A 21,302-nucleotide genomic window follows, 5' to 3' on the forward strand; every position below is an offset into this window, starting at 1 on the left:
AAGCAGAACCAGAGCCCTACAAATGACCTCCAGTGGGCTACTGGTGTGCATGATTCTGACCAGACTGTCAGAAACCAACTGCGTGAGGGTGGCATTCGCCAGAAAATGCCAGAATTGGCAGCTCCATCACCAGCACCCTGAGCAGGTTCACACTAGGCACATTTGGTAGACATAAAAGTGTCTGGAGAGGCCGTGGTGAACATTATGCTGTCTGCGACATTATCCAGCATGACGGGTTTGGCGGTAGCTCAGTGATGGTCTGGGGAGGCATATCTCTGGAGGGCTGCACAAACCTCCATGTGATAGCCAACGGTTCCCGAACTGCTGTTAGGCACCGGGATGAACTCAGAGCCAGTGTCAGATCTTAAGATGGTGCTGTGGGTCCCGGATTTCTCTTGCTGCAGGACGATGCCACGCCTCATGTGGCCAGAGTGTGTGAGCAGTTCCTGGATGACAAAGGCATTGATGCCACTCACAGCCCTCACATTCCCAAACCTGAATCCAGTTGAGAACTTCTGGAATGTACCAGTGCATCTGATGTTGCCAAATAGCACCACAGACTGACCAGGAGCTCACGGATGCCCTGGTCCAGACCTGGAAGGAGATGCCTCAGGACACCATTCACCATCTCAACAGGAGCCATGCCCAGACGTTGTCAGGACTGCATACAGGCACGTGGGAGCAAGTCACACTACTGAGTCACGTTATGGATTGCCTTGATGCAATTCACACAATATGGATCATTCTGTGATTAATCGTTGTTATATCATTTTGTTCTCAACAAAGTACACAATTTATATGTAAAGATTTTCAACTTTGCAAGTTTTCATTCATCGAAATCTGATGTGATTCAAGTGTTCTTAAATTTTTTTTTTTTGGAGCAATGTGTATGCAGTCAGTAAGTCCATTGAGCCAACTATTGACGTATCTTCACGTCAAGCCAAGAGCCTTGGGGCCAAAACAAGACGTACGAGATTCTTTGACATGCAGGGAATACAGTTCAATGAAAAGTTACGAATAAGAAAGACATTTTAAAGTATAGTCTGGGACAACCAAAGATCCATGAAATAAAACACATTAAGTAAAACTGTTGTATTTTGCTTGTTATACATGTTAATTGTTCATTGTTAGTAACTCCACTTGCCAGTTTTACAAGCTACAGCAGAAATGCTTCAAGCTCAAAACCGCTGTTGGGCTATACTAGTCATTTCCCAGTATATATTGTGTATTGTATTGCCCATGTCCAGTATATAGCTTATTCATTATGTAGTACATTCTATTGAATGGCTTTAACATAATTAGAATAATCGCAGACGTGAACATATTCTTCAATGGTAAAATACTAAAAGGTAAATGGCTTTAAATCAGTTTATGTTTTCTAACATATGCTTTAGTGTCTCTAAACACTAAGAAAATATTGATACTACAGTCTTGCAGTGGCAGTCTGCCAAAGTGATATAAGCACAAACACAGCCAGTTTCTGGAACGCTACAGGAATGCCTGTAAATATCACCAGTGCTATCTACCTAGAAAGGTTAAATAAATGGACTATATCTACATCAGTATGTGCAAGGGTAAGTCAAGGCCTTCAGGTTGCAATTAAAGATTTGGCACTGTTAAAATCCAGCTTTGGCCACTGAATGCTCATGTAGGCAATGGTCTAAATTTGGAGGCCAGATGCATCTTCAGAGTAATCTTCTTGATAGCAGTACGTAAGATTTATCAGTAATCTAACAGACATGATAAACTTGTTAATACAAGCATATTAATACATGTCATAATGTCATAACTTGTTAATGCATGCATGTTAATACATGTCATAATGGCACGCACTTTTAACAAAAAGTAACATTATAGCATTTCATAAGTAGTTATCAACATTGTACTTTAAGTTTGTAACAATCTACACTTTTTAAGCAATGGTGTATAGAAATCTATTCAGTAACTTCACAATTTAACCAAGTTTTTTTTTTTTTTTTTTTGATAGCCACACATGTGGAGGTGAAATACTTTATCAAATGCAGACAAATTTTACAGGCATGAAAGCAGGTCAGAGCATAGCCAACGCCTTGGGCAAGCAGTAAAACAGGGAATGGGTGTGGGGAAAACGACTGAAGTCACTGCAGCTCACCTTCCACACTCCACAAAGAAGAATCTTCTCAACTAGTTATCTTGATTTGGACTGGGGTATGTGAGAGTGAGCGTTCATAAGATCTTCAAAAGTTAAAGATACCGTATTTAAAGATGTATAACTAATCTGAGTAATCTTAAATGTAACATCCCTCAAAGTTCAGTGCTATATACACCATAATCATTTATAATGATTATGATAACAATAATAACAATAATAATAACAAGCTTTATTTGTATAGCGCTTTCTTAAACAGTCCATAAAGTGCTTTAAGGAGCTCCATCACCTCAGGAAGGTATTTGCCCAAATGAAAAAGAAAAACGTTAAGTAATTTGAAAAACCCAGTGAAAAATAATTAAGAGAGACATTAAAGGAATTAACAATTATATAAATATAAAAATAAAGACAATTTAAATGATTCATTCATTCACTTACGAACTGGTACCTGTCCTAATAATTTTGCAACTTGATCCCTAACAGTTTTGGTTGAATTTGGCCTTGAGACAGGTATCAGTATGAGAACCAACATAGGCTTAAAGTAGTGTAGCGCCTCTATCCAAAAATGTAGCTTGAAAGACTACTCTTACATGTTCTGGAAAAAGGCAACAGCGTCGAAACTAGAAAGACTACTGGAAGCTCAGAAAAAGCTGGGCACAGTCCCTCTGTCCGAGGCATGCATCTACACCTCATGTAAGCATCTAGAGAATCTAGAGGTCGCTGCTAACCATGTAGTAGCAATGTCCTTACATGGCAAGACTTACTCCGTGTGATTTACATGAGCACGCCGTCTTAACACTACGGACGGCTTTACATCTGTTTGACAATATTTTGAATTCCTTATATTAGCAACTGCTTAAGAGGACCAAGTTCCATCACTGAGACCCAAGTCTGAATATCAATAAAACCACAGTCATTGGTAGCTGAAAGTCTAAGACAGCACATTATGCCCTGCTGTCTGTATATACCTTTACAGGACTGGACAGCTGTCTGCCAAGCAAGCTCTGCTTTCCTACAATACTGCACATGCAGCATCTTAAAATAACAATTTGAGAGGTTCGCTTTACAGGGGATCCACATTCAGAGACTTACTCTAATCTGGCCAATAAAAACCTGGAGGCTGGTGCTAAAAGGATATGCCAGTGCCCCTTAAAGCACTAAATGATAGCAATATTCCATAAGTACTTGAGCAGCTCATCTGTCCATAGTATAATGATGATGATAATTGGGTCAGATGTTCTATAACAACTCCATAACCCAAGCTCCACTTGAGACCAGCAGCCACTCTGGAATGTGATATTGTTGGATATCAACATGCAGTGACTCAATGAATCCAGACACTTTCTGGACCATAAGAGTATTCCCTAATGGTTTTAGTGAACTATAGCACCTCGTTCCCAGTGCTTTCAACTGGAGTCGTTGCAACTGGTTCCAACTCCAACTCTACCTTAAGCATATGCATGTTGTCAGCCTCAATAACGCCACTGAGACAAATGTGCACAAACTAAAAATTTCAACCATGATATTCAATCTCAATAGCTAACTTACATTTTTATTTACTTATTGAGTCAGCTTGTTCCAACACTCCAATTCACATGTAAAAATTGAGCAAAGGCTCTCAAGCCTTAGTTTTTAAAGATCCATGACTGGCTTTCGACAATAAGTAAATAAAGCAAGACTAACAGGGGGACAAGCTCCTGTAAAGTATTTACTGTTTAAAATATAGTTCAAGTTTCAAGTTTTACAACAGTAAGGAACTGGAATAATTTACTGTGCACTAAGACGAGAAGGAAACACGCTGGTTAAACAAATACCATGGAAGCCTGCTTCACTGTTACAGAGCAACAGCATGAATCCTAGTAGTCATTAAACATGGAGAGCAAAGACACTCACCTGTTTGCCTTGGACTGACTTACAACCACAACAGTCCCAGAAACCGTAAAGAAATACATAACCTTTCATCAACAAAAGATGATAGAGTAATCTAAACACTCGGTCGCATTACTCCTGTGCTTTTCGGGTAGCTCCAAAGACGTACGCTAAGATGAGTCTGAGCGTCCAAGCAACCAAACTATTGTAGTGTCACTGCCCCCCTTCAAACCAGAAGAGCTGGTTCTAACTACTGAGAAGAGCAGAGCCCATAAGCCACAGAGTATGCCACAAAACAGTGTATTTTGTTTGGCTCATTTATCTTCTAATCAGCTCTAATCCCACACACTGCTTATTCACACCATTGTTTGTGTAATTACAGTAGCGCCACACCTTGCTGGGGTTTAACCATACTTATCTGGCTTCAAGGCATGGCCATGGCATTTGTTTTAAAAATGAAATTAAGCAATTAGAGATGAAAATAAAAGAGGTAAGACCGAATTTTAGATCAATTTCACATCATCACAACATTATGGCAAGTCTTGAACTCTAAAAGGCAACCCAAGTTTACCCAGACTCTGTGGTTCTTTGTAGGGCTGAAAGTTCGAATGTCTATCACCATTATTCAAAGTTATGTAAATCTTTCACATCAGTATGCAAAACTTCCCAAAGGCTGCACAATGAAGTGCAATTTCCTTCACTATATACCAGAACTGAAACCCAGTCAATAGCAGTGCCCTGCAGTGAACATGCAGTCATAAAATAAATGTTAATATTTAAAGCCACCACTTCACACACATATTAGATATAACTTACAGTATCTTATTTCTACAAAAACAATCCCAAAATAACAAACCGCCAGAAGTTGCCAGTCTGCAATCCTTTCACTCCCATAGACAAGATAACAAATGCAAAAATACCCTGCCTTATTGAAGTGTCCACTCCACTGCCTTTGTATACTTATACTGCATCATACAAAAAACACAAACCCACAAGCTATGAGCTTTGTAATGATGAAATGCAGTAACGCATTTTGCTAAATTTGAATACATTGTTATTTGTACTGGGGTAGTTTAATTTGGCTCAGTTTAAATTCTGGAGAAGAGTGTATAATTTGGTCTTAAGAAAATATTACATGCTAACAAAGACTGGAGGAACATCCTGTGTGAGATAAGTAGGGGTGATGTGAGCTAAAATTCATATCAGTATTTTATAATATCCAAACAATAAAAATACATCATGACATACGAGAAGTAAAACAGATAGAATTGAGTATGTATTTATTGGTAATATTAAGAACTTTTATATGCCCCTTAAAATAGTTTTCATCTTTTTAAAGATTGATAAGTGAGCAATTGCAATTTAAGCAAAAAAAATCAATGCAAGAATAAAACATAAACAGAGGTATTTAAATTAATCAAATATTTTAAATCAACTCCATTACTCAGGAAAATGAATTAGTCATGTTTTAACTTCTGACTCTTCACGTCATACGGAGTTGCGTCATGATGGCTTGGAGATGTGCCAGAACGTATTTCAGGCCAAGCAGCGCTGCTAGTGCTGCATGTACTGCAGCAGCGTCCTTAGCGTTCCTCACACTCAAAGACATGCGTGGTGGTGAAGTGGGACTGCCGGGGTTCTCAGATCCAGTTCTTCACCAAGAGCTCATCCATGTGCGTTGGCTTGTTCTCTCCTCGCTAGGGATCTGGCAAAAGTGCAAGCGTGTTCATTTTTCCACTCATGTAACATGTATTTTGTGCATCAATGTAAGGACCCACCTGCACCATCTTTGCAAATAGTTCAGTTTAAGTCTCAGCTGTGGGCCTTTTTTGTTTCTGGTAACTATGGACAGTGAGAGGTTTTACATCCATGTTTATGTTGTCTAACGTGCAGGGCTGTTTCTGATTTTGGACTTCTCACAGTATCCGCAGTATGGCAAAATCTATATTATGGCACTAAATCACACCAGTATTTCAGTCCTTACATAATAGAAAATTAAATTAAAAACAAAGATTATTTTTATTAGAATGGACTTTGGATGTGCAAAATGAATAAGCATAGCCTATGTGCTGAAACTAATTTATCGTCCTGCTACTTTTGGTTGCAAGTGCTTTTCAACATACCTTAAACTGCATAATTTATTCCCTATCTGCCTTTTTTCAAATCTATACTGATTCAGTTTCCCCTTTATTTTTCCAGGATTTCTAATATCACTAAAGTGATATTTACACATTTCCTTTCTACACGCTCTTCTTTAATACAAAGCATAGCACAAAAGGTCAGCTATGAGATCCACTACTGGGCAAAAAGATCAATTATCTTTGAGGCTCAGAGGCTATAAACCAGTAATTTAAAAAAAAATAATAATAATAATAAATAAATTTTAAAAAAGACATCTGATTGAAAAGATCACTTGACTTGATTCATCTAAGAGTGTATTAAACTGACCAAACATACCATGCCGTCTGGACATCAGCCACAGCTCTGTGGTATTTGTAGGTGCAGGAGCTCGGGTGTGAATGGACTTCTCCAGCACATCCCATAAACGCTTGATTTATTCACAAAACGCTCCACAATGCTCTTCAAACCAATTCTGGACAACTTGGGCCAAGTGGCACGACACTATCCTGCTGGAATATCCCATCATTGTTGAGGCCCCTGAAGTCCATGGAGGGCTGCAAATGGTCACTAAGCAGTGAAGTGTAGTGGGCACCAGTCAACGAAATGTGTAGGTGGACCAGTGGATCCAACCCATGAGAACACAAACACACCAGTATGGAACCACCACAAGCTTGCATGGTGCCTTGTTAACAACTGGGGTTCATGGGGTCAATGACACACACAGCATCTAGCATTTAAATATACCATGAGCCTAAAACAAATGGTACCGTGACTCATGAACCCACTATCCAGTTAGAAACCTCATGAACACTGTGCTGTCCACTTAAATGGTGGGTGGTAATGTCTTCTATGATGTATTCCTGTACACACAACACTGCGGCCCAAGGAAGGTTCAATGTCCACACAACGTCTGAAGCTGAAAGTCCCTCTGAGACACTCCATCACGCCTCCTTTGAACTCCAACAATTCACGTCGCCTTGCCATGAGCATGCTGGCCAGTGTTCAGCCTCACGAACACCTCACATTTCTAGAGGTGTATGTGTATTCTGTCCGACAATGTTTAGACGAGCGGCTCGAAAGGACAGCACACACTAGCATTAGCAAAGAGGAAAATTACCCTAACACTTAATCCAAGTGGAATTATTAAACACCAAATCATTTTTACAAAAAAAGGGGCTTTTTAAATATAATCGGCATTTTATTTTTGTAATAATAATTCTGGAGCAGCATCTAGCATTTACATATTGTCATACACACACCAACACTAACCTAGCTAACTGCTAAGATATCGTGCTAGAAGGATGAGGGGGCCATTTCTAGGTACAGATGCAGCTAAGCGGTTTAATTTTCCTCAAAAAAAAAAACAATATTAAGTTTCTCAAGAACGCACAGACTTTCGTTTAGACTTGCTGGTCCGTAAAATAGCTTCTCATTCCTGTACTCCACTAGTGGAGCTGCTAGGTTAATGTATTCCTGCGGATTTGTAAGGCGGTAGCTCTGTAGCTAGGCTAGGCTAAACTAAGCTAAGATATCGTATTAGCTTCATTCGGGGTCATTCATAAGCTCTTAAATATGTGACACAACCGCACCTGGTGTACAGGTGAACCACCATGTACCTCCTATCTTAGCCCTTGGCCAAGGTATCAGCTTTCGCATGTTAAAATGTTTATATTCACTCACCACCAGTCATGCAGTTCCGAGCTGATTTCTTTGTCTTGTTGACATAAACAATTAAGGGCCAAATTAGGAATCATCTTAATTGACAGTTCTACCTGCTTCCAATTAGCCAGGCCTTTAACAGGTGAGACTACTTAACAAGAGACTAACTGTCGAAAATGCTAAATGTTTTACATGACAGAAACATGATCACAGCAAAGCATCGAGAGTTCATGAATCAGATCTTGTGGAAATAGAAGGACGACCATTCTTTGCAGTGTCCACAGAAAAGCCTCAGTGGCTGGATACACCAGCGGGTCACAATGGGAAAAGAGAAAACACCACCACGGCCATGGAGATCCAAGTCTGCCTTTTGTGCCTTTCTCCCGTTTCAATTTGCCTTACATCTGTTTCTGTGCCTTAAAATAGCCCATTTCAATATCACACAAAGGCTTCCCACCGTAGGTTGCAACTTCCATTCACAGCACCCCCCAACAGTAACCCAATAATAAGTATGGGTAGTGTAACTTTCTCCTCCTGTTCAACTCGTTTGTGAGGAGATGCAACTACATCATATCGGGCAGCAGAGAAATGTGTCTTTCAAAACCTAATTTCGAGTTAGAAGGTTATTCAACAAGCACGCTAAAAGAGACGTAATTACTCTTGAAATCTGCATGCACAAATCTGATTAAGCGTAATGGGCTATGGGTGATTACGTCCTGTTCATCTCATCTGTAACATGGATCAAAGACTGGAGAAGGAAACTCTCCTAATACATACCAGCCTGGCGTAGATATTGTGTACAGATGTTTCGAACGACAACAGTATGCGGTGACACTTTAACCATATTTCTGCCAAGTCGCCAGTATTTTAAAGATAGACAGCCTGAAGGAAGACCCATTTTCGACAGCGTTATATAGCCTCATATCATAAGTGTACGAGTTACTGTTTGGTGCTGTTGTAATGTCTTTAGACAGGCTCTTGTCATAGGGTTGAATAATGTTTCCATGCCTGACATCGTTTCTGTTCAGGGTATCATTAATAATGACTAAACACTGCCCTCTGGAGGACAAATGGTAATTTACACCCCTATTGAGCAACAGTTTTCTGAGCTAATATATGGTGTACTCAGAAAGGCTTGTCAGGCTATACAATGAAACTGGAGACTAAGTCATAATATGTGATAAGTATCGGGTGTGTATAAAGGCCCAAAATGGCTGTAATGTTTGAATTATGTGGTGATAAACTGTGAATTTGTATATATATATATATATATATATATATATATGGTTCATCTCATGCTATTCTAGATTAAATAAGTCAGTTGAAAAAATCATGAAATCTGATTTAGAGGAGGTATTTGAAATTGTTTTAAAAACTTGCTAGACCACTAATGAGGGAGTATTTTTCCACTTCACACTGTCAGTAGTTTAAAAAAGGTTGCATAGATATTTAGAGTCATTTGAATGTGCAGACAGTTAAGGATGCAAAAGAAGCTGGGACATAATAAAATCCTAAAATTATACTGTACAATAAAAACTCTGTACAAGTTGGGGGACAAGCAGCTGGTTTGGCAGAACCAGGAAAGGGAATAACATGAAAAGTTGATCACGAGTTACCTGGCAGCATACTGGAGCTTCATGACATGAATTTCAAAATAAATGATATGGTTATTATTACATCTTCATACATTATGATTTCAATATATCTTACGCTCTACTCTTGAATGCACTTGTAAGCCTTGGCTGACATGTCATGTGACATGGATAAAAACATGGTCTGTACTAGCTAGACCAAATCATTAATTTTTGGATATACTATGAATTATTAAAGCACCCACAAACACTCATCTGGTACATGTCTAATTAGTCATCCTTTAGAAAGCTTATTTGTAGATTGCAATTCTAGATTGCCAACATTACAAAAGCAATTAATAAACACTATATTGTGAAATGTACTGTGGAGCCCTGCGTTGTGTAGCCGTGGGGAAGATCATTTCAGAACCCCCTCTAGGGTGAACACTCACTGTTACTCTAAGGAGCCAGGACAAAGGAGGTGCTTCTGCCTTGAGGATGTGTTCTTCAGAAAAGAAACTGCTTGCATGGCAACCGTAGTTATGCTGTGATCCTTTAACCGTCAGTGGTGATGAAAGCTTCAGGCTGAGTGAATGCCCTTCCAGGTCAGAGTTCATTGCTTTGTGCATAAAAAATTTGTGTCAGAGGAGTCCAGAGTGAGATGAAGGTCACTCATGGCTGAGGCAAGCACGCAGGTGTAGACCTCTGTGTGACTTGCAGAATAGAATTGCTTTTAATGGTTTTGAAGAGAAAGCCATTTTGCATATTACTGTAAATCAAGGCCAGCTGGCGTAGCACATGAATGCACCAACAAACTATACTATAGCCTCTGTTACCATACTTAGCATTAGACCATTTTAGACAATTTTAATACCATGTAGACAAATCAAGCCGTACATTCTGCAGTCATATTTTTCAGTTATGTCTGTATGTGATCTTAACGGAAGTTTAGGAAGTTGGTCTGTATTTGGACTGTTAAAACTATATTTACTAACAGACTGTAACATCAAGTTACAAAAAAATCTAAATGTGGTACAATGATGCTGTAAAAAAAAAAAAAGGACATAAATACATGAAGAACTGTACTTGACCACTTGTGGTCTAAAGAACAGGTGAGATGTTGAGATTGAGTTGAGGTCATAGAGGGTCTCTCATTCTAGATTCCTCATTACCTAAGAGTACCAGCTTACCATACCATCACTGTCATAAGAACTTGAAACACCAGTAACATGTTTTTCTTTTCACTCTGTAACTGACTGAGAAAATTCAGCAAAGAGAGTTGGAGGAACATCTAGACACACACACCCCATATATATTTGTATACATACATTGTAAACATTGCTTAGGTTATACAAATTATCTGATGTCACTAAGGATCCATTTTATCTACATAACTGTAGCCATAGTCTTTATGTGTGGTAAAGGTGGAAGGCAGCCACCCTACCAGGGACTCGAACCCAGGTCTGCCCTCACCTCCAGGGAACACCCCTGCACATGGCACTTTCCACATGTCCCTCCACACACAACTGGCCTTTCCATCAGAGCCACACCTATGCCCCCTCATCAGGGCTCCTCACACTGGGCTACACCATCCCCTCACAGCAGGGGTGAGCGCATCAACCTAGCGCATGCTCCCAATGGCCTCACCACAATCCATTTTCTGACACCATGTGTAACAAAGGCTGGAGGAAGCCAGCAAACCCTGGACTCAAACCCAGGACCAACAGGAGGTAAACGTGAGCTCCGACCACAGTCTCTCTCACAGGGTTCCTTCATAAAATCAGGCTGGGAGTGTTTTGATCTTCACGACTCATCGTTTGCCAATACGTCATTAGATAACTGCGCCATTGTCCCGTTTGAGGTGAAAAGTCTTCTGGCAACCCCTTAAAGGACTGTGAACCCTACTAGAGTCCGTAATGTAGTTTAAAATCAGTACCAGATCGATACCTTGAGTACGGCTTGACTTGAAATACCATGCTTCAAGTCTCGTGGAAGCAAAGCATAGACTATTCTCTGTGCTGGCTCCTAGTTGGTGGAACAAACTTCCGCTTGCTGTCCAGACAACAGAGTCACTTGCTGTTTTCAAACGCAGACTGAAGACCCATCTATTTGTGGAATGTTTAAATGACCACTGACCCTATGTTGAAACTGAAACTAGTACTTATTGTACAATATTGTTTATTACACTGATGTAAATGTAGGTTTTTTCAGAAGCAACATGAACCTTTCCTGCAGCTTGTTAGAGAATAGTACGGCACATTGGTTAGACCTTTGTAGGGATGCAGAAAGCCTAGTTAATTGTTCATTTGTAAAGGATTATTAGACAAATTATCAAATGATTAGGATTGTTGGGTGAGAAAAGGCCAAGGTAGTCCTTTAGATTACCACATGGGGCATCACTAGCAAGAACCAGACACCTCTGATCTGGAGGTGTCATTTATGGATGTTACATATATGCTTGAAAACTATAGCAAATAAGAAATTACAGGAAACGCATTTGCCCACCAGGTCTTTTTAAAGGCATCAGTGTTAAGATTATCTAGGTGATAGTCAGATGGTTATTCTTTCAAGTTTTTTTTTTATCTCTCTTCAATCAACCGGTTTGTAAAATTTGCTTGTTTGATTATTTTGTACCATTTGAATTTAAAATTTGATGCTATTAAATATAACTTCTTAAAATGGATGCATCCATAATTACAAGGTTTTTCTAATATATTCTTCAATATATTCAGCATTAACAGAGAAACAGACATGAAACAGAACCAAGGCAACAATTTAGGGTACATTCTCATTAGATGTATTTTTCAAATCCCAGCAGTGATCATTGTGCAGTGTTTTAGACAGTAACAATACCTCCAGCATGTCTACATACAACAAAGACCAAATAAACATGTTTGAAACGGCATTTTACCTTCACAAATAAGAAAAGGTGGGAAAAAACAGTGGTCATCGTACATTAACTTTAATTAAAAAATGTAATTATTATGTAATTATTTTTAACATTGTCTTCCTGGTTCTGAGTATAAATACATTTTTAAATCAAATGTTTGTCCTGAGATAAAACAGTACATTTTTTATGCAAGTGTTTTGCTGTAACATATCTGCTTCCAATATTCTCACGTATTCATCCATCCTTTGAATGAAATAATGACCTGGTCTCTTAGTGTGGTAAACATCCAAATACATATAAAGTCAAAAAAATTACAAAAATTGTTACGACCTCGGCTTAGGAAAAAGAGAAAACTGTACAAAACAAAAACTACACCCCAATCATATCCAGCTCATTTAAATACAAATATATTTCAAATGTACTCAGCATACCATGAAATGACAACCAATCATTTTTTAATAAATTCCACAGATCTTGTGCATCTTGTTTCAGATGAAACTTTACATATGGACAAATGATTATAAACTTAGAAGAAACGTCTGGGCCATTTAAGAGCGAGTACTTTCTGACAGGCAGAAAAGTCACTCCCAGTAGTTTGAACTTTCAGAAAAAGAGAGATTCATTAAACCCAAAGACCCAAAAAACAAATGGGTACTGTGATTCAGAACAGTAATACATTGTACACCATGTCAGCTTGCTCTTACGGGTCTGCTTCCTATAATACTTTAGTACCTTTATGATGGACCAGCCTACACACTACGTCATCTGTGACTCAATACTGCAATATTGCCTTCACAATTCTGAGTGGCAAAATATAAACACAAACAAAAAATACTCAGTGTGCTGTGAGCATCCTGACCAAGTGCTCCTGATAGATCGTTTGAATATTGTTCTTCAAAACCTAACAAAAGTAAATAATTAAGGAGAAAATAATGCAGGCAAAAAGAACCACATCACACGTTCGTGAAAATCCATGTCATGGTTCACCTGTGTGCTTTCTCGTGTCAGGCCATGCCCTGCAATATGCAGCAATATAATCGCAATCCAGTATTTTTTCCATATTGTGCAATCCCACGATGCACCAACCGCATTTTGAGATTAAGAGCGGAAGCTCCAGCTCCGCTGGAAGGGCTGCAAAGGGTTCTTCAGGGTGGAGAACATCAGGTGGGGCCTGAACCGCTGAGGTCTCTCCGGAAGCGCCGCAGCCTTACTTGCAGGCGTAGGGAGCCGTCTCTGGTAGACGTCAGGGTAGGATCTCTGGAACTGGGCAGGAGGAGACTCGAGATTAAAAGGATGGAGGCAAAACAATGAGCGCAGCCAGGCCCCCCAGCACTGGAATTCATTTTAATGTCCCCGCCAGGTTAAAAACACAACGAAAGCTGAAAGAAGCTGTCTGCACCTGTTTCAGTTTCTTCTTCTTGTCCTTTATGGACATGGACTTGTCTTGAATGAGACTTTCCAGCAGCTCCACCATAGCTCCCTGGGAGCCTGTGACACTCTGCTCCTCAAACTGCTCCTTGCTGACCAGCGTACAGTACGCGTGGGGAGGGGAGTCCACCGGGAACTCCGTGTCTGCTCCTGCGTACTTTATCTAGTAATGGCAGGAGAATGTGAGCAAGTGGATGAACAGGACAAGCTCTGCTGAGATCACTCCACTTAAACACAGGTATAATCTCTCTCCTGCAGTAATTATTCTCACAGGACCCATGTAAAAGGGTATATGCTGTAGTTTAGAAATAAGCTGCAGGTATTGGTAGGATTTTTATATGCTTCGTCAAGTGTGTGTGAGAAACCAACCTGAGCCCTTCGCAGATGGGTCAGGTGCTCCTCCACAGACCTGTGCAGATTTACGGGAACCTTCAGGACACTCTCGTGGTTGTCCATCATGAAGGTCACCAGCTTGGTGGCCAGCAGCTCATCCAAGTCCACTTCATCCGCCGAACACAAAATACAACGGGAGAAAGTTTGGACCATCTGTCGATCAGGAGGGGGTACAAAAAACACAGACCAATCAGTGCACAGACAGGGAGAAATAATAATAAATGTTCAAATAAGCACATAATTCAATTCTTAAAAGGTAGAATGTGATGTGGTGAAGTACTAGGCTGCGTGTTCCTATAGCTTCGTTGAGTGGAGGGAGGGTGTAGTTGTGGCAGGCTTTAGCCATCAGACGTAGCAGGAGCTGAAGCCTGCGCCGGTTGGGTGGAGGCAGCAGAAGGCAGCAGACCTGCAGGGCTTCCACCACAACCTGCTGCTTCGGGAGGAGTCCTGACGGAGTCGAGGGACACAAGGACAACGCGTTTGCAAACTGTGTTCAGTGCTCTAGTTCAGCAAACACTCGCTGTTAGCTGGTACCTTTCTAAAGAGTTCATTTACATATGTGGTTTGATCATCTAAAATCTGAATGAAAAGTTGTTGTGTTGGGTTTGTCAGTTGTCAAAACTACTGTCCAACATCACTTCATGTCTTGCCAAGTCTGTCTTCAACCAGCCCAAACTACTAACCTATTACTAAACTTTGCTCATTGTACATCTACATTTTGAAGCGGTCCACTAACCTGCACCATATCGTACCCCACCAAATCTATCGTAACTTGACTGTTTTTTGGTTTTCTTACCCAGGATGTTCACAAACATCTCATACAGGTGGAATGTTAGCAACGGCTCCTTTAATCTCTGAAAATGTTCTGCTACCGTTCTAAAAACATCTCGCTCAAATCCGGGATACGTGGGCTGCATGCTGCCATTGACACTGGGCCCTGAAACGACACAAACTTCCTTATCAAAGGATCGTTGTGTGCATTAGTATTTGCTAACACCACTCGGCAGTTTCCTACTCACAGTTTGCCAAGCATTTCATTGCAGACAATACCCAATGAGGTAAGTCATCTATGAGAGAGAGAAAAAGATTCCATCAACCCAAATCAGGAATGTCTGTATGAATAACACTGATGTTCAAATTTGTTATGATGAGGTTGAGCCTCACCTGCCTTGTTCTTCAGCACGACAATTCCCTGCTTGTTGACACTGAAGACATTATAAACAATGTGTTTTGGGCTCAAGAGTTTAGCATCAACAACCCCATCTAAAGACTGGAGGCCCAAAATATTCTGTAGACTAATCAATAACAGTGTTACTCATTAGGTGACAGACAAAGGCAGAAAAAAAGTACATGTACTGCTATTTCCTGAATCAGAACTTACTGAGTTAAGGTCATTGATTTCCATATATGATCCACATGCTTTGGTGTGAGGTCTCTTTTACGAATCAGTTTGCATTCTGGAACTTCTCCTATGGCAATACTATGCCTTTTGTTCCATGACTCTGAATTCTAACAATAATACAACAAATGTCTTGTAGGGAAAGTACATTTTGAAAACAATTTTTTAACGCATTTTATGCATTTGAACCCAGATCCCTTACCAGAACTAGAGGCTTCATGTGTATCCTGTTTGACACCTGTATCCCATCACCGTCATCCCAGGGTGGAATCCGGGGAACGCAACTTCTATGCATCAAAGGCGCATTCCGAGGAAGCAGTTTGAGAGGTGACTGTGGAGGAAATCTGAAATGACAGAAAACATACTCAACACACATGTGCTACACAGCAGAAACTTAAAGTACAATACTTTATACCATTTGGCTTGCAATAATTCAGTCACTTAAAAAAATAAAAGACACCCATCTACAACAAATTGTTTTATGCTTCTCTTTAGCACAACGCACCTGTATAAACGGCCATTGTCATCAAAGTCCTCTTTACCGAAACGTCCTTTAACATCTTCGATAATGTGGTTCTTAAGGAACTTTCTCAGTAGCTGCAGAGACTGATGACGCGTCACCTCAGGCCCAAAGTTCTGGTTACGCTTAAGCAGGGCATGGAGATAATCGACAGCTTCTGATCCTGTGAAACTGTTATCATAACTCCGAAAGTGTGCCCAGTGTCTTTTAAGTGGCATTCCTCCGCGAAAAAGCTTGATTGTCTCATTCCACTGTAAAAATAAATAATTGTTTTTGCTGGCTAGTATTTCCTAAAGGCACTCAATTGTGGTCAATTCTACAAGTAGTAAAATCCTGGAGACTTTAAATCCGAGGAAGGACTGTAAAGCAAATATTTCTTGACTGCCTGGTTAAGGCCGGGAAAGGACAAAACGTTTTATTCAAAAGTCTTCACTGAATATTTAGAAATTGATCATGTCACCGAGTGCTGGGTCTTGGATTTAGCTCCCTCCGTTTTAATACAGCCAGGCCAAACCGAGACAGTCTGCATCGGCTCTGCAGTTTATGAGGCTAGACCTGATTTACCTGCATGCTTCTACAGCAATACACACAAACTCCCACCTGTTCAGTTAAATCCCAGTCAGACAGCAGCCTTATATGAAGCCAACAGATGCGTTATCCGTCACTATCTAACGTTAGTTCGCCATTTTTATTTTTGCCAAGTTATTGAAGTTACGCAAACTAGCATCTTTCTAGCTAGTTTATATTAATTACTTTTAGATAAAACAGCCAGCTAGATACATACTGCTATTAAAGTAAATAAATAAATAAATACATACAGCAGCAGTCCGGATTAAACAAACAGGAGATGTTGAGCACCGACATCCTCGTACACAGATCGAGAGATCTTACCAGCTGTGTCGCCCTGTACGGACCGGGTCCGAGCAGTCTCCCGTCCATTCTTCTTATGCCCTTACTGCCTCAAACAAACGCCTTTCATCATAATAAAAGTTGATATTTGCTTCCTCGAGTCTCAACACGAAATACCGGAGAAAAACGTCTAAACCGTCCAAACTGGTTCTCTTAACCTACAGCTACTTTCGCTCACGCAACCATGTGACTCGTTTTTGAAAGTCGGGGACAGACTTTCCAGCAATGTGATTGGACGCAATCAAACCACATGACACTACGCCAAATAAGGTCTTCAGTACTTCCGGAACAAGAGTCTGTAAGCTTTGACAAACACAGCTTGGTATCGACACAGGTATTGACAAATAATTTATTTTGTTTACTAAAAAGATACAATTTTTCTATTTCACTAGATAAATAGCACTATAGGAATACATTATACAAAGGACTAGAAAAGGCATCAATCATTGGCACATTTGGTTCTTTGAAGAACTTAAATGCCTCAGTCAGAAGTTACTTTTTTTTTTTTTTTTAAAAACAAACCACATTAAGAACATTAAACGGACAAAATAAAACATCAAAAGATTGTTACAAACCCAGCTGTCACTTTTGCTGCTCATAAGTCAAGACTCAAGCGTAAACAGGTAATAATCAGTCATGCTCTTCCTTGGGGAAGGGGCTGCAGGCTTAGCCAGCCGAACATTTAACTCGCCTTTCCTGCCCCCTCAGAGACTAATAACGTTTAAAACTTCAAAAATACCTCTGCTCTCACAAGCCATGTTTCTGCTAAACCAAAAGTTCATATTGTTAAGCTGGGATTTACATGAAGATTTATACACACAAATGAGGGGACGTTAAAACAAATATTGTATACCCCATAACATTTCAGAACTCAAGTGAAGACCATACAAACCAGGATCAGCTCCAGTGAAGAACCACGGACGTGCTAGCTTGGCGATATTCAGTGATAAAGGTGGTATTCCACAAAGTTTTAACATAAAACACAATATGGGTAGAACCAAAATTGTCTGAAATGATTAAAGAAAACCTGTTAAAAAGCTGCAAGAGTTTCCCTTTGAGGTGACCAGAGATGATTACTGAGCCTTCTTGTACACGCCATTCCGAAAGCTCATGCCACAGCTGATGACCTTAGGCAATCTCTTGCCCTTGGTGTAGGCATGGTAGTAGAAGTTCAGGAAGAGGACCAGGAATATCAGTCCATACAGGCCGATGACATACAGGAACACAGGGAACTGGTAAGGGCATTCCTTCATGAAGAAGAACTGCCCAATGTGAACAGTCACCATCACGAACTGAACCTAAAGAAATGCAAGGTCTTAAGTTAAGTCAATACAGCACATCAACATACGCCATAGAAGTGGATCAGGGTTCATGGCACATACCAGCTGGATGGTGGTCATATGCTTCTTCCACCACAGGTACTTCTGATAGGCTGGTCCCATAGCAGAAAGGGCATAGTAGGTGTACATGACGACATGGACACAGCAGTTCAGCAGGGCATGGAAGGTGCCTAGGCCACCTGTCGGGGCAGAGTGTTCAGTTAGAGATTCATTTCACAGGTTCATCAGTCACTGCGAGACTTGCTGTAGTCGGTTCTCAAGACAACCCCATGCACAAGAATCCACGTCCTGATCGCCACGTCACCTGGAGCAAACTTCACTCCAAACCACCATGTGAAAGGCATGATTGAGTGATGGTAGACATGGAGGAAGGTCACTTGGCTGTTCTTCTTTCTCAGGACAAAGAAAACCTATTCTTAAAAAAAACCAAAACAAAAGAACCCTCTCAAGTTCACAATAATGAACATATAGCATAAATTTAATTGCAACATGGTCAGAGAGCAAGACTTACAGTATCCAACATCTCCACAAACTTTGAGAAATAGTACAGCCAGCATGTCCAGGCCATCTACAAAGGGTAAATAGAACAGGCATCACACAGAATTATAAACTGACTATAATCTGATGGTGTCACACGAGAACCAATGTTTCCTCTTACCCGGAGAGCCTGGGGAGAGCTGGAGTAGTCCACGAGATCACACCTGTACGAGTACCCATTGGCCCAGCCAGACATGAGAAACTGGAGGAAGTTACAAAATAAAAAGTAGCATTCACTTGCGTCAGCTCAATGGCACATGCAGACACCCATCCACACCTTTCTTCTTAAAGTCGACTTGTTTTTGAGATTCCTTATGAACAATTGACCCCACCCAATGTATTCGTTTAATAACGAAAAAACACCACACCGCTTTACAGATGTTCTTGACTAGTGATTCTTGCCTCTCTAGTCAGTCAGTCAAGACCACCTAGCTCAAACCTGTTGGGACTCATACTAGGGCTTGGGGCAGGTACAAAAGAAGCCGTTAGTCCAAGCACTATAAAACTAAGATGGCTTGAAGATAGCTATCAGTGTTCAATTCGGCAAAAGGCAGGATTTGCATTACGCCATCAGGGATTCAATGAAAATACATTTTAAAATGTACTGGCAAAGCCACACAGAGAACAGAACAGACTGGCTACCAACCTCATAAATCATGTAGATGCTGAACACGACAATACTAAAGTTATAGATGATCATAGGCCGCTTGAGGTCAAAGGGTTTGCGGTTTTCCATCAAGCGAGGTCCCAGCATTGTGACAAAGTAGACGTAGATCAGAATGACAAGCGTCTGAGGAAACGGGGAGGACATGAGGGGCCAGTCCTCAACCCTGGGGTCTGCACAGACCAACAAGGGTGTTATTTTTGGCTTTTACAGACTTCTTACATCAAATAGAGCACAAGCAAGTAATTTGGCTTCACTACATTTTCTCTATCCCACTAGACAAAATCATTGCTGCCTCACCACTAGTATCAAGTGTTCATTCAGGAAATTCAATTTTTAAACACTTCTTGGCGCAGCATTTTTTTTTGAATGGGCGTATCTCAGAGGCACCAAGGGTTAACCAACATCAGCCTCACCCCTTTCTTTCCCCACAGCGATGAGGTAGAGCTGCAAGTGTTGCCGGTTTTTATTTTATGCTTTCTTACATCTGCGTGACCAAAACATGGTTCCATTTTCATTCACGTAGAACACCACAGATCAGGGCCAACCAAACCCAAGGAACAAAGACTTACCCGCTTCTTTAAGCCATTCATCATACAGTAATACAGCACTTGAGGTCAGCCTGTTGAAAGCCATTTCTGAGATTCTTTATGGCCTGAGAAGAGAAGCCCTTAAATTAAAACCAGTTATTCCAGCTCATATCTGTTCAGTAGACATGACCAGGGATTCTTGAGATTACAGAGATCTGACAGTTTCACATTCTTTGAAACTAGAAGACCTACACTGTCAGCATGTGAGAGTCCATTTAGATTAAAGAAACACAAACATAGTTTTGTACAAAAACCCCACTCACAACTTACCCCCCAAAAAGGTAAAACATTGCTACCAAACGAAAAATACACCCAAGTAGGTGAACTGAGCCATGGCTGGTTTACACAGGAGGCTTATCTAGTCACTCCATCATACCCGACACTCCCCTGGACATAATAAGGGCGCGCTATGACCGCTCCCAGACCAGTCAGGCTGAGCAAGACTTCATTCGTCAACGATGAAATACGTGCCCGAATTGGCAGTTACTATCGCAACCGTGTCAGGACACCAAACCAATAGTGCAAACCAGTTGCCGCTTGTGACCCTACAACTTGGCGGCATATTGGACTAAAGCCAAGGAGCCCTTTAACTAATAGATTAGACGACGAGCGGCGACACGAAACCTGTTCAGCCAAACTTTCAAGACACAACAAACCTTGCCGCCTTCTCTAGCCCTGCGTCCGAGGAAGATCTCGCGTATCTTCGCGCTGCAGATAACAGGTGGTACTCAACATAGGTGAGTACTTAGCTCTACTTATCACTCACCTGTGCCGCGGCTCCGCCCACATACGTGACTGGGCGTGACTATAGACGCTTTCGGAATGTTAACCGAAACTCCCTTCTGCGCTCTCATTGGTGGAGCGTGTCGTGGGCAGACACGCGGCGGCACAGATCTTAACCCGAGCGTTGCACTCCAGCGATAATATACTCTGAATTTTAAGATAAAATGACATGCCTTAGGCTTATCAATATGTATTGATTTGTGAGAATATCTTACAATAAAAATTATTTCTAAAAACGTTGGCCTCATGTAAATGTGTTAAATAAATTATTTAGTGAAAGGTTATATGTCTGAAGCGGTAGAGTGACACTGGAATCTAGAGTTTATAAATGAGTTGGTCTGAAGAGCATCTTATTAAAACAACAACAACAACAGGGGACGTTAGTTTTGCGTTTGGATGGGAGTAGTAATAGGAATACAAAAAGGAGATACCTGAATGAGGAGAAACTGAAGTTTCAATTAGGCGTTACTTTCCATAATGATCCCTACAATACAATAGCAA

The 21,302-nt window shown here is 40.7% G+C and overlaps 2 protein-coding genes across 2 annotated transcripts; both read right to left on the reverse strand.

The window, feature by feature from the left end:
- Positions 1–12,144: 12,144 nt before the first annotated feature.
- On the reverse strand, positions 12,145–17,061 carry LOC113584134 (DEP domain-containing protein 1B). Its single transcript, XM_027020872.2, has 11 exons — positions 16,870–17,061; positions 15,964–16,229; positions 15,661–15,802; positions 15,441–15,568; positions 15,224–15,354; positions 15,079–15,126; positions 14,856–14,996; positions 14,340–14,506; positions 14,036–14,212; positions 13,638–13,829; positions 12,145–13,501 (listed from the first exon to the last, which is right to left on the reverse strand). The coding sequence occupies exons 1-11, from the start codon at positions 16,915–16,917 to the stop codon at positions 13,337–13,339; spliced, it is 1,605 nt and encodes a 534-aa protein (XP_026876673.2). The 5' UTR covers positions 16,918–17,061; the 3' UTR covers positions 12,145–13,336.
- Positions 17,062–17,295: 234 nt separating this feature from the next.
- On the reverse strand, positions 17,296–20,084 carry elovl7b (ELOVL fatty acid elongase 7b). The gene is made up of 7 exons (XM_027020827.2): positions 20,001–20,084; positions 19,411–19,601; positions 18,886–18,966; positions 18,739–18,795; positions 18,532–18,637; positions 18,270–18,406; positions 17,296–18,185 (listed from the first exon to the last, which is right to left on the reverse strand). Exons 1-7 carry the CDS (start codon positions 20,062–20,064, stop codon positions 17,961–17,963), a joined length of 861 nt encoding a protein of 286 aa, XP_026876628.1. The 5' UTR covers positions 20,065–20,084; the 3' UTR covers positions 17,296–17,960.
- Positions 20,085–21,302: the final 1,218 nt, after the last annotated feature.

The sequence above is a fragment of the Electrophorus electricus genome, chromosome 17 (genome assembly GCF_013358815.1).
Source record: "Electrophorus electricus isolate fEleEle1 chromosome 17, fEleEle1.pri, whole genome shotgun sequence".
In the NCBI taxonomy this organism is placed as follows: domain Eukaryota; kingdom Metazoa; phylum Chordata; class Actinopteri; order Gymnotiformes; family Gymnotidae; genus Electrophorus; species Electrophorus electricus.